Below are 13,047 nucleotides of genomic sequence, written 5' to 3'. Positions count from 1 at the left end.
ATTTAGAAACACCTGCCTATGTAAACCACCTTGAATAAAGTCAGAGGAGTAATCCGATGACCAGAAAGGGGATATATAAATACCTAGTTGTTGTTGTTATTGTTATTTCTAATATATTGTATATACCATCTATAAGATTCGGTAAGGAATTTGACAAAGATTGGACAGAATAATCAAAATGGTTTTTTTATACAGGTAGCTCTGGAAAAGTCATTTGATGGAGATTAAGGGCCCAATCCAGACCCATGCGCGCCGACTTACTGCTGGTGCACACTGTCGCAAACATGCCATATAGCACATTTGCAAGCCTTATCACAGGCTCACTGCCCGACATGGAGGCTCTTCTATGCCAACCTTTGAGACAACATAAAATCGAGTGGCGCCATTGTGGGGCTACTCACTTTACCCAAAGGAAGGGGACAGAAGTGCCGTTCTCCCAAGGAGCCGCCAGCTGCTGCCTGGAACATGCCAGAAGCGGCGGCAGCCATTTTCGGCATCGCTGCAGCCCTGCACACCAGGCAACTTAGGACTGGGCTCTAAGTCTGTAACCCTATCTTACAGGAAACAAACACCTCTAGTTAGAAACAAGGGAAACACAATCAGAGAAATGAAAAAAGGAAAAAAAAAGTTCTATGTAAATCTGTGGGGAGATACAGTATGTAAAAAGCAGCATGGGAGAACACAAGTAGAAGCTGAAAAGAAACAAAATTAAGGATGCACTTTGTTTTAAACAAGAAATTTGGGGAGAAGAGTTATGATAGTAATTCAGCTGAAAAAATACTTCTCAGAAAAAAAAAATTCCCTTAAAATACTTTGTGTCCAGCCTGACAATCAGAAAGAATAGAAGATCAAAGTCTTCTACCAGACCAAAAAAAAAAAAAAAAAATGAAATTAAATCCCTGTAGGGCTCTTTGATAACTCAATAAATGTGTGTGTGCCATCTCCTTTATGTCTTGGGACTTGAATCATATTGTCTCTTTTATAAGAGAGAGAGAGAGAGAGAGAGAGAGAGAGAGAGAGAGAGAGAGAGAGAGAAACACACCCTTTATAATATTTTGTTGTATTTGACAGCTTCAAATATCCCTTGTATTAAGGGATAAGTTATTTCTAAATATTTCATCAGTTTTATTTCTCATAAAACTTTTCTGAAGACCATATTCAGAATTTCTGTAATGACACTTACAACCTAAGTGTTCAAGATCAAGTCACACAGCACCGAAAAAACATGTAATGCGGCCTGATGGATTTTTTTTTCTTAAAAAAAAGAAAAGAAAAAAGTGAAGAACTGCAATGGGGGATGGTGACTGGAGAGCTTTAGGACTTTGTTGTGCTGTGGTTAAGCTTTTTCCCCATGCACTGTTTTAAAGACAAAAAATCGTACCGTTAAAATGGTGTATGGGGATTGAGAAGGAGTAGACCTTCAGTGCAGACAAAGTCCCTACAACCCCTCCCACCCTGGGGGAAAGCTGTTTTGTCAAGTTTCTGAGCCTGTCCACCCACCTCCTGTTATATTAAAACAAAAACAAATACAATGTTACACATTTAGGATAATATGCAATTCCAGCCACTGAGGTCTAGGCAGCGTGTATCACTCTTTCTATTCCATTTTATCCTCTCAAAATCCCAGAGAAGTAGCTGAGGCTAAGACAGCGCCACTGTCCCTAGGCCTCTTAGTGTTGACCAGAGATTTGAAGTTGGGTCTCTCCAGTTCAGGTTTCATTACAATTGCATTAATGCTTATGTAACATGTGGGTCTTGAAAAGAGTAGTAATCCATTAGTCTTGTGGAAAATTGGGAAGTACTCACCTCCCTAGTTTTGCAGAACCACTGGTGGCTTACTAGAGAACCTGGCCACGCTTGACCGAACTCTCTTACCCAACCCAATTGCTGGGATAAGTCATAGGTTATGTGTCTAAACAAAATGAGCCTCCAACTGCACATGTGGAGGGAGGTAGCTTTGTATGGTTCCTCCTTCCAGTATGACATGAGACTGAGAGGGTAGGCTCTGACACGCTTCGTAACAGACGCAGACAGACCACCCTCTTGCTCCTTCACCTGCTTCATCAATTAAAAAAAAATGTTCAGAGATTGAGTCCCATACCCTCATCATTTGGTTCCCATACCCCCAAGGGGTACAAATACCTCAATTTAAGAATCTCTGGTGTAAACATATACCTCTGTAAACACACATATAAAAACACATACATGCACATACACACTCTACAACCTCCTCATTCCTCCACTATTTAATTTCCTCTGTATTCTCCTGATCTCCACAATGGTTGTGTTAGCATTGCCCATGCACTTTCCAAAATATACACAAGACAATTTGCTTGAAATATAAATTGGGACCTTTTATTGAAAAAACCCAATCACATACTTGAGCAACCCTGAAGAAGTTCAGCCTCAGAACTCCTCCCCCGTCTTTAGTGTGGCCATTTAACCTAGAGGAGGCAGCAAACTACCATCTGTTCCCCTTTTGGGCATTCCCACCCTGACCCAAAGCTATGGCCCATCAGTTGATGGCCAAAGCTTCTCTACACCAATGTGGAAGGGATGATGAAGCTGGACAGTACCACCTTCTCAAAGTCAGAACGTCTTTGAGGTTGACATAATATGTGGCCAGTGCGTTGCATCTGTCTTGGTGGATACCAAATTGTGGAGACATGATAAAAGCTTTTTCTCAAGAATTTAATTCCCAGTTATTCAGGTATATGATAAGAATAAACTCTTATAGCTAAATGACAACATATTGAAAGAAATACAAACAAATGTCTTTGCTACACGAGTATACTATTTGGCTATACCAAATGCTTGTTCAAGGGCATGCATACATATACACACATTTTGTGAAAAACTGAAGATAATGCTACTATTTCTCTGCCCAATTATTAACCCCAAAATGTTTATTTTGTAGCACCCAGCTCTGAGAACTGTCTGCATAGCATTGATGGGGAGAGATTATATAAGTTAACACTCCACCTAGTCAGTCAATTAAGGTACACACCAAAAATGAATTTTAAAGGAAATGTCACAGTATGCCACTGTGTGAAGCAGGTAGTACACATCTTGCTGTACAATTCTCAACTTCTCCTCATGCAAGCGTGCCTTGCATGTATTGAATCAAGACAGTAAGTTAGACATATTTGACAGAAATGTGGACAGACATCACTTGGTTCACTATCTTCACAACTTTACAGTAGTTGGAAATCTCTGCTATTTACACTGCAGCAAATAAGATAACTTTAGTACGATTTAGGGCGCAATCCAGACTGCACCTTGGGCTGGTGCAAGTCCCTTATACTAGCCCAGGAGGTTTGCAAACATGCTGTAAAGCACGTTTGCGTCTCCTCACAAGTTGGCTTTGCTGGTGCAGTGGCACACGCTGGCCCACAGAGGCTGAATTCAGCCTCCGTGCCAACTCAAGCAGGCAGGATTGTGCTGGTTGAGGTTGGCTGATGCAAGGGTCTGGGGAAAGTGAGGAGAAGGCAGGATCAGGAGGCAGGGCTGGGACCCAGCTGTTATACCAGATCCTAACCCCGTTCCCTAAGCAGCACAGAGCAGCTGCAAGCCACTCTGCTCTCCTTGGACTTATGCCACCTCCAGAGGTGGTGCAAGTCCAAGGAGACCCATTGGGACTGTGGTGCTTTTACACCAGGCTGAGCCACTTCAGGCCCCAATCTTGTGTTGGATACAGTGCAGACGTCCTGGCCTGCCTGTTTCAGCACAAGATAGGACCACGCTGTTAATGTCTCAGAATCACAAGCCAGCCAAAACTCAAGTCCAGGACTCAATCAGGTTTCAGAGCTGGTGTCTCATCAGCTTTTAGGAAGAGGAATGGTGTTTCTAATAAATACAACAGCACAATTTCCATACTGAACTGCCACACTTGAAGGAAGAAACAAAATTTAAGCCAGGGAGGGGCGGGAAAAGAGATAAATAATTCTCCTTAACAATGGAAGACAATGATGATGTGCAGCTGACCCAATACATAATTAAGTGTGCATAAGATTGCAAATTTGAGATATGTCACTCCAAGAAAAAAGCTGTTCCTTTTTCAAGGAATTTTAAGGCATGAATAGGATAGGTTTCTTCTTGCAAATCTGTCAAAATGTGGTGTCTTAGAATAGGTTACATGACAAAAAGAATTTTCCCATCTGTGAATCCACTCCACAGCAGTAGTAACCTTTTTTCACCAATTAAATTATAATTGGCCTACCTTGAAAAAAGTCATTGTTGCTCCATCTTCAACTGCTCCATATTCTATCTTTGTCTGTTTTGCTAAATCATCCGCTGAATCAATGGGGGACTCCATGCGCTCCACTGTCAGAAAGGCGGCTAGATTAGCAGTATACGAAGAAATGATGATAAGTGTGAAAAACCACCAAATGCCTCCCACTATCCTGGTGGAGAGGGCTTTGGGCATGAGCTCGGAACCTAACAAAAATCAGGGGAAAAAGATGAATCCAGCACATAAACAATCTATTGCATTGGCAGAATTCAGTGCTTTGTCACAGGGGTGAGAATGGAATCACTGAGCAAGACAAATTAATAAACAAAAGAGCTACAGGCTTACATATTGCTTATATGAACACACAATCAAATGAAAATATTTAAACAAAAAAACTGTACTCTACCAAAAAAAGTTTTGGGGTCTTTTTGTTTGCTTTTTAAGAAATTGCAAGTTTGTGGAACCCACAATATAGCAATGGGAGCCCCAAATCAACGTTTGGCCATGAGCTAGATATAAACAGGTATTTTTAGATGACAATGAAAGGAAAAAAAGAAAGAAAAAAAGAAAGATCAGACGTTTGAGCTATTAAATAGAAGCTTCATACTAAAAAACAAAAGCTTCAATCCCAAGCATCTAAGTTAATATTCAGAGTAGTTCTTACATAATACTTTGACTTCAAAGTATTTTGTGAACTACTAATTGAACAACTTAAAAATGTTTTGATTTCAATAACAAATAAGCTGCTGCCACAAACAATGCTCAAAGTGCAGTAGCAAAGGCATCAAAAAAAGTGTATCAAGAAAATAAGGATCCTACACACTTGGAAATGTTATGCAGCCTTTAAAACACACACACACACACACACACACACACACACACACACACACACAAATCTGTATATAGCAAGCCAATGGTAAAATAAAACATCTCCCATCTCTATATTTTGACCCCAGAGTTCATGGAAAAGAGCAGTGGCTAAGCCACACATTTCATTTAACTTGAGAAGCAATGAAGATATTACTGTACTCTTATTCCTAAACTAATCTGAGACAGACCACAAATGTGTTGCTGGAGTTGCCTGCTCATGGCACAGAAAATGGAGGGGGTCTCCAGACATAAATTTGGTAATGTACATAACGGATACTTATAATTTTAGAGTTTTATAACACTACTGACAGCACATAACTTCCTTTTGTGCTTCATTATTAGAAATGAAAACATTTACATTTTTCTTTAATCTGCAAAAAATATAAATGAAATTGACATGCATGACATTCTTAAAAAATGTAAAGATAAATTTTCTAATTCAATTTTCTAGTAGTGGCAAGGCAAATATATACATATTCCACATGTGCAAAAGAATGTTGCAAAGCATATATGCCACGAGATGTTTTTGAAGGAATATCTCCTCAGTGTCATATAATAACGTATTAGATTTTTGAGTTGTTTAAGCAAGGTTTTTTTTTCTCCTCATTTTTGTTTTACTTGGGTAAAATGGAATGAAGGCAAGATGGACTATTTTATTCCTGATTAATTATACTGTTTATATTGCATCAATTAAGGAACTGGTCCAGCAAGGTAACACATCTTCCAATGAATGGGGCTTATGCCAAACTCAACATCAATTACAGAACAGAAAATTAAAAAGAAAAAGAAAAAGAAAGAACAGAAAAAAGAAGTGGTATCATAACTGGACTATTCGATCCAAAACAGCCCATCTTACCCTGCAGTTCATCTTACCCTTGCTGTTTCAAACAAAAAAAGCTGACAGACTTGGACATGACAGCCAACTCCAGCGCCAGACTTTGCCTAGAATTCTGCAAGGAAAAAAGTAGAAAAGTACCTTTCTGATGTAGTTGCTCCTAGGCCCTGTCAGTCAGACACTTAGACACTATAAACACTAACATTGCCAAATAAGCCCAACAGCTTTTACTGCTTCCTTTAAAATCAACACTTAGGAAAGTCAAACAAGACTTGGGAGAAAAGAACAGTAGAAATGTTTGCCGTTATCGCCCCAATTACCACAAGTTCATATCTTACCCAAGGATTTAAACAGAGTGCGACCAAAGCCTGTGAAACAGAGCCTGGTTAGGGGCTGACTGTCATGTACCCAAGGTAACGTCATGTCCAGCACTATGTCCCACAATTTTCTGGGAGCAGAGGGGTGCGGGCAAGGAATGTATGAGTTTCCTCTATCATGTAGCCTCCAGCATTCATGGAAATGTGTTAGCACAAAATGGTAATGATGCAACTATTAGTGTGTTCTATCATTTTATCGAACCTTGTTAATGGTGTTATTTCTTGACCGAGTCCATTAAGCAGGAATTTTCCGCATTTTCCATGTCCAGTTCAACATTTTATAAAAATTGTTTCTTACTGAATGTGTTGTAAGAAAGCCCAAATCTTAGGCTACGTTATAATACAAATCAGAAATAGCAAAAACTTTATCAAGGCTACCCTGATTTTATTACATGTTAATTTTAAAATCTTTTTAATATTTTATTGCTTTTAATCTTGATTTGATATCTTCTTTTTAGTTACTGTAAGCTGCCTCAGTTTCTTCGGAAAAGATGAATTTAAAAATTAATGAATAGATTGAAGTCTACAAAAATGAGGCTAATTCTTTGTGGCTTCGGAGTTTTATCATTTGCCTTGCACGTATAAGGAGGAATGAGTGAGATACATCGACATTTCTTGTTAAGGATTCAAAGATCTGCACAAGATATGTAAATTCAGTATAGGTATTAGTATTAGCAGCCCCTATTTAAAAAAAAAAAGTGACTGTGAAAAGCAGTTTGTGATAAGGCATGGTATCTGCTATTCAAATGGGAAAAAAAGTAAAAATCAGGATCCCAGTTGGCACCTCTAAAGTAGGTCTTTAGCTCACATTTAGACATCCTTAGTTCTAGTCTTAAGACTTGCTTCAGTAGATTGTATATACTTGGGATAAGGTGCATCAGCTGTTGGTAAAAGGCTGAAACAATACCACTGCAATGGATTTGAAAGTATGCACACATGTTTGGACTGGCATGTGAAGTCTTAATTCTATTCATGCACGACTGCATTGCAGCTGCACCAAAGCTGGAAAGTTGGATAGGATTGGGCCCTAAGTTAGTTGAGACTTGGTGCTATATGACTTGGTGCTATATGAATGAGCACTGCAGTTCCTGGGGGGGAGGACAAAGGGGCAAATGCCCTGGGGTGCCAACCAGCAGGTGATGTCACTATGACCTCCTCCCCCACTGCCTATTTTTTGTTTGTTTTCTAGACAGACCTCAGACCTGTCTAGAAAGGACCTCAGAAGGCCTAAAAAGTCACTTTCTGTGAAAACCAGAAGTGACATTATTAGGCCTCAAGACACATGGGGTGGCAGCATTTTGCGGTCTTGGTCCAAGGTGGCACAGAAGTCAGGATCGCAAGTTTGAACAGTGTGCATATGCTCCCTCCATTCCTCGCTAGTTAGAACTGGGATTGTGGTCTTAGTTTACAAACAAGCTCCAACTTACACATTATTAAGATATAATAGACAAGCTATAGTTTGCTACAAAATCAGATATGAAATCATAAGGAGGAACAAGGGGAAGAGAAGAGAGGTTTCTTCACTTGGCACCAAATGGTATAACATTGGAAATAAACACATTAAGTTCTCCAGGCCTTGTGCAGAGGAAATTTTAAAAAAAGTTGCAGAAATGCAAGAGCAAAATGGGCTATTCTTGTGAGTTCCTAGTTGTTTCTTTTGTTGTTCTACAAAAACTACTTATCAATATTGTTCAGATTAATTTTACATTAGTAATTCTAAAGCCCTAGTAAGAGATTTTGCTCAAAAATAATAATTTTCATAGCGCTCCATAAAGATGCACTTCTGCAACATCATACAGTGTGGAAGACACATAATAGCATATGGTTGAGAGTTTGCAAATAAGACAGCCTGGTCATTCTCCCCAGTATTTCTGCATTATTAATTTGTAATATAAAATAAAGAGGGATTGCTGCTAACATTTTAATCAAACATGATTATATTTCAAGAAGTGAAAAATCAAATTAAAATGGTTGTTAGACATAGATAGAATTCTTTCCTATCTAGACTTCCTTCACTTTTCATGTTTTTCAGTTCTAGAACGTTGGTTTCTCATTAAATAATTTGCTATAATCACTGGACTATTATTTATTATTTTGATTTTTTTAAAAAAGGGAACTCATGGTTACATTTATTTAATGGGTTGTGGCATGAGATTTACCACAGCATAATGGATTAGACAGTTTATTTGTTTGCTGCAGACTTATCTATAGCACCGTTTGATTACTGTTTATGATAAGTGAGTTTTCAACCAATGGTGAATACTTTTATAAACAAATATATATTTGTCAGTAACACTTTAAGGAGTTCCTAGAACACTCTGCTCATGATCCAGACAGGTATACAATAAGTACTTCTGAGGCTGCAATCCTAACCACACTTTCCTGAGTGTAAGCCCCATTAAGCAAAATAGGACTTACTTCTGAGTAGACCTGGTTAGGATTGTGCTCTGAGTCTTATTCATTCCTATAGGAAAGTGAAATGCAAACTTAACTTTCTCCAAAAGAAATGACAGGGGCTAAAAAAGTGCTTACACTGACATGGTCACTGTTTATGATGGTGATTGGGGGAGTGTCTCACATACTAATGAGTTTTTAAAATAATAATTCAGGGTAGCTTCTAAGAGTTGTAGTATTCTGTTTCTAGGGAGTCATGTCAGTGCATTCTAGCTCCTGAACATTTTCTATTATGTTCTGTCAAGTGAACTTATAACTTTTCTAAAGGAAAATGCATTCATTAAAAAAGAAAAAAAGTGCCCTTCCCACAGAATGCCCAAAGACACATGCCCACCTTATGCACTACTGGCTGCCAAATTCTCTCCAGAAACAAAGGCTGATTTTAGCACGTAAGTGCACACACATACATCCCTGAAGCTGCCAGCTTCAGTTAAAATCTGTGATTTAAAATGTGGACAGAAAGGAGTAGCATGGACAAATTACTCAGGTATTCCATGGAAATATGGGTGAATTCTAATAAAGAAAAGCAGCAGTGGTGGTACATGAAGAATAATGACTTCTTAAAGAATTAATGTTAATTATAGCATACACATTACACTGCACTCCTCTTATGCACAATAATATCATCCTACACTGTGTAAAAATAACTGCTAACAATTTGACATGGGTTGCACTGCTTAAGGCTACTGCATAACCAGATCACCTCATGCATCCAACAAAGTGGTATTGCATAAATACTACAAGTAAAAGAAGAATGCGCAATACAATCAACAGAAAATCTTGTTGGGTAATTATTGATTCTCGGATAGCATAGCTATAATTGTAATGGCTAGAATTTTATTTTAATGACAAATTTCTGTGCATGCATTATATAGCATGCAATATGTCAGCAACATTTGTCCTGCCATGTGGAGATGCTCATTTGGAGATGCTCACTTAACAATCCTCATTTTAAGGAATCTCAGATACAACATGATTGCAATTATGGAAAACAGGGATGACATCTATTAACCATGCAATAAATGGCATCTCGTTTTAGCACTAAAAATGGAGGAGGACAGCTTACATCAAAATGAGACAACAGTTGACAGAGAGAAGCAGTGCTTTCAACTCTTGTTTCAAAGAGATGTAACTGTCTGGGAAACACAGGCTAATGCATTAATTAAAACTGGTGTGCTGTACTTATATATTGGGGTTAGGGTAGAAATGCATGATAATGTTGACTCAGGGATTCTATTGATTTGCTAGTATTCTGTTTTCTGAAAGTGAAAGTCAAGGATGCCTAGATGTATCAATGTAAAAAGCTGGTTTATGGTTACATGCACAGAGGCACCCATGCAAGCAGTTTGTGCCAGAGAAAGAGAGAGAACGGTAACCCCCAGCAAAAAGTGGGACATGGCGCCCAAGAGAAAGAGCAGGCTGAATCGTATACCTTGCTGCATGAGAGCTCCAACTCCAAACCAGAAACTATTTAGCAAGGTAAAATTGTTTTCCACCACGTCTGAGTCGGGGTTGCAAGGGTGTGGATTATACCACTCATAGGGACTAAACCTGTGGTAATTGACAGAAAAAAAGAACATGTTTAACAAGCAGTGAGCAGAAAGTCTATCCAGCAAATTTGCTGCAAAAGAAACAGAAAAACAAGAAAGGTTAAATAGAAAACAGAGAAAGAAAGTCTTCACAATGCAATTTCATTATATAATAAACAGGACGCATTACAAGAAAAAAAAATACCAGTGATGAAGACCCATTTCCTTAATGAGTTTTCCCAGTAACAGACAGAAATGGCAAGCCATTAGAATGTTTTGACAAGAACCCATTGTAAGGATTCAGTTTCACTCAAGTACCCCTCCCCCAAAATCACAGCATATAGCTTACACACACACATAGAAAAATAAAGGGTCTATTATAATACAGTCATCATCAAGAAAACTATTACAGTTAAATTAACCTGAAGAATTTGCAGGTAGGCTATCAGATAATCACTAATTAAAAGATCAAGAAAAATAAATGGTTTAAGATGGTTGCACATGCCTAGTAAACTAACACCTGCAAGTGAAATGTACAGTAATTGTTTATAATAACGCACTTTAAACGTGGGCCTAGATGGAAAGGTTTCACCTAAGAATGAAGAGCACTGAGCACTTCACACTTGCCTGGCTTTAAATCCTTCACTTTGTTCTCCCTTGTGACCTGAATCCATAAAATTCTGTAGCTATTTAATTTTAAACTTACATGCATTTCCAGTCAAAATATAATCTGTGGAGCAACTGACTTGACATTTTGGGGAGGAGGCTCACAAAATTATGCAATAGTCACCAATCTCTGATTTACGAATCCAGTGGAATCACACGTCACTGGATTAGAGAAGGCTGTTTAAAACTTCATACAGGTAATTCACTGAGTTTCAGAACTGATGCTGACAACTTAACATGCAATATTTACTTCACTGATGGCTTCTGGTCTGAAATATCATTGCCAAAAATCATAGAAAAGATATACAAAGTGTTGATCATGTTTTTTATCATGTAGAAAGAAACACACTGAAGGTCAAATTAAGCATGACTGCAACACACAATGTGTTTGAATTTTATGTTTTTAGTTTAAAAGAATTAGTTTCATGCTGGGGGCGTGAAATGGGGTGAAGGTGGGCAGCTTTCAGCTGAAGGTTTTCTCCCAATTCAAGTAGCGCATGGAGAGTACAAACGGTATTAGAACTGTGTCAGGGACTGAGTCTTAAAGCTTCTTAGACCTTGCTGCTGTTTCACCCCACTGTGCTATTAACTAACCAGCAAAAAAAGGGGGAGAGGCTACTTAGGTGTTTTGGGTTATGTCTAGTTTGACTTGTCATGTTTGACTCATCTACTTTGAATTTGGTTGGGGGAAAAAGAGGGAGGGGGGTCTTCACATATCTGAGATCAGAGTGTTTAGGAGGGAGCATCCATTACTCTCTTGTTTCTCCACTCTTGCTTGATAAGTTAACAAGACTGTCATGCCACACTTTTCTGTGTCTGTTTTAGATGACAAAGTATATACAAAAACCCAGCTCAGGTATATTGTTGGAAATTAGGAGATTAACAGTGCAATCCTATACATGTTTATTCAGAAGTAAGTTCCATTGAGATCAATGTAATTTACTCCCAGGTAACTGTGAATAGGATTGCAGTCCTACTTTTAAATCAAGTCTAAGAATTTTGAACTGTGTGATAATCTAATGCTTAGTACCAATATTACATTAGAAAATACACAACATGGAAGCACAATAGACCATCTCAATAATTAAAAACTCAGTGAAATTTAAATACTAAACTGGTGATAATATATTTTTTATAATTTCTCAAATCTTTAAAGCCACTCTGTTACAAACCCAATTGGAATATGCACCAATTATGAATGTATTAAGAAAAATCTAGCATGTAATTAAAGCTATCTGAATTATGTTTCTGTCACTTCAGAGAATGTAATTTTCTTCCCAATAATCTTTTCAACACATTAACATTCAGAAGATCAAACAATTCATTTTTATCCTCTTAATAGAATGCTAGAACACCTCCTGTCTTAAAAGCCTGTGCTTGAGAAACAAAGAAGTGTTTCATTCGGTTCTCAAAAGTAAAACTGACATGGTGTTCAAAAAAGGTTGATTGGGTTATAATTAAATATTCTGACCTTATTTTTATATAGCCTTCCAAGAAATCTAACATTGCTTTTCTTCTTTTGTTCTTTATTGTTACAACAATATTTTTCAATTCAATAAATTACCACCATTTGTATATCAGTATAATTCTACCATCATCTCATTTTTTTGAAAGACAAACAATGCAAATTAATGGGAAATGAACATTTATTTAAAATGTATTTTGTAGGAAATAGTATGTTTCAGACTCTTCATATTGTAGTTTTTACTACTATGGTCATTATACAGAGCTCTTACTAAATAACAGTGTATCTATTCTTAGTAGATATTACTCTTCCTTGCTTTCAAAATGTGGTTCACTGATAATATTTTATGAGAATATATCTTATGGTTTTTTTTAAACAAATAAAACAGTACACAAACAAGGAAATGTAGATTACCAAGAAACCAAAATTACTTAGCTTTATACATTCAAGCTTATCTAAAACACTGGCATCTCAACTTTAATTTTTAGTTTAATGTGAAAAGTGAATTACAATATTCTGAGAATGAGGGGAAAACATGCTATATAGTTATACTGAGATACAAGTGAAAAATCACAAATAAATGCTCCCACATACTTAAGAAACAAAAGTAAAAACAAACA

General features: G+C 37.6%; 1 protein-coding gene across 2 annotated transcripts in view; it reads right to left on the bottom strand.

The window, feature by feature from the left end:
- The window catches only part of GRIK2 (glutamate ionotropic receptor kainate type subunit 2), a 326,420-nt gene that overhangs the window by 131,577 nt on the left and 181,796 nt on the right, over positions 1–13,047 (bottom strand). For both annotated transcript variants that reach the window (XM_066612979.1, XM_066612971.1), the window contains exons 11-12: positions 10,200–10,318; positions 4,220–4,437 (exon numbers count right to left, since the gene is read on the bottom strand). In XM_066612979.1, coding sequence (XP_066469076.1) covers positions 4,220–4,437; positions 10,200–10,318 — 337 coding nt within the window. The remainder of the gene's footprint in view (positions 1–4,219; positions 4,438–10,199; positions 10,319–13,047) is intronic.

The sequence above is a fragment of the Tiliqua scincoides genome, chromosome 1, assembly GCF_035046505.1.
Source record: "Tiliqua scincoides isolate rTilSci1 chromosome 1, rTilSci1.hap2, whole genome shotgun sequence".
In the NCBI taxonomy this organism is placed as follows: domain Eukaryota; kingdom Metazoa; phylum Chordata; class Lepidosauria; order Squamata; family Scincidae; genus Tiliqua; species Tiliqua scincoides.
This window is presented reverse-complemented; position numbering and strand designations above follow the sequence as displayed.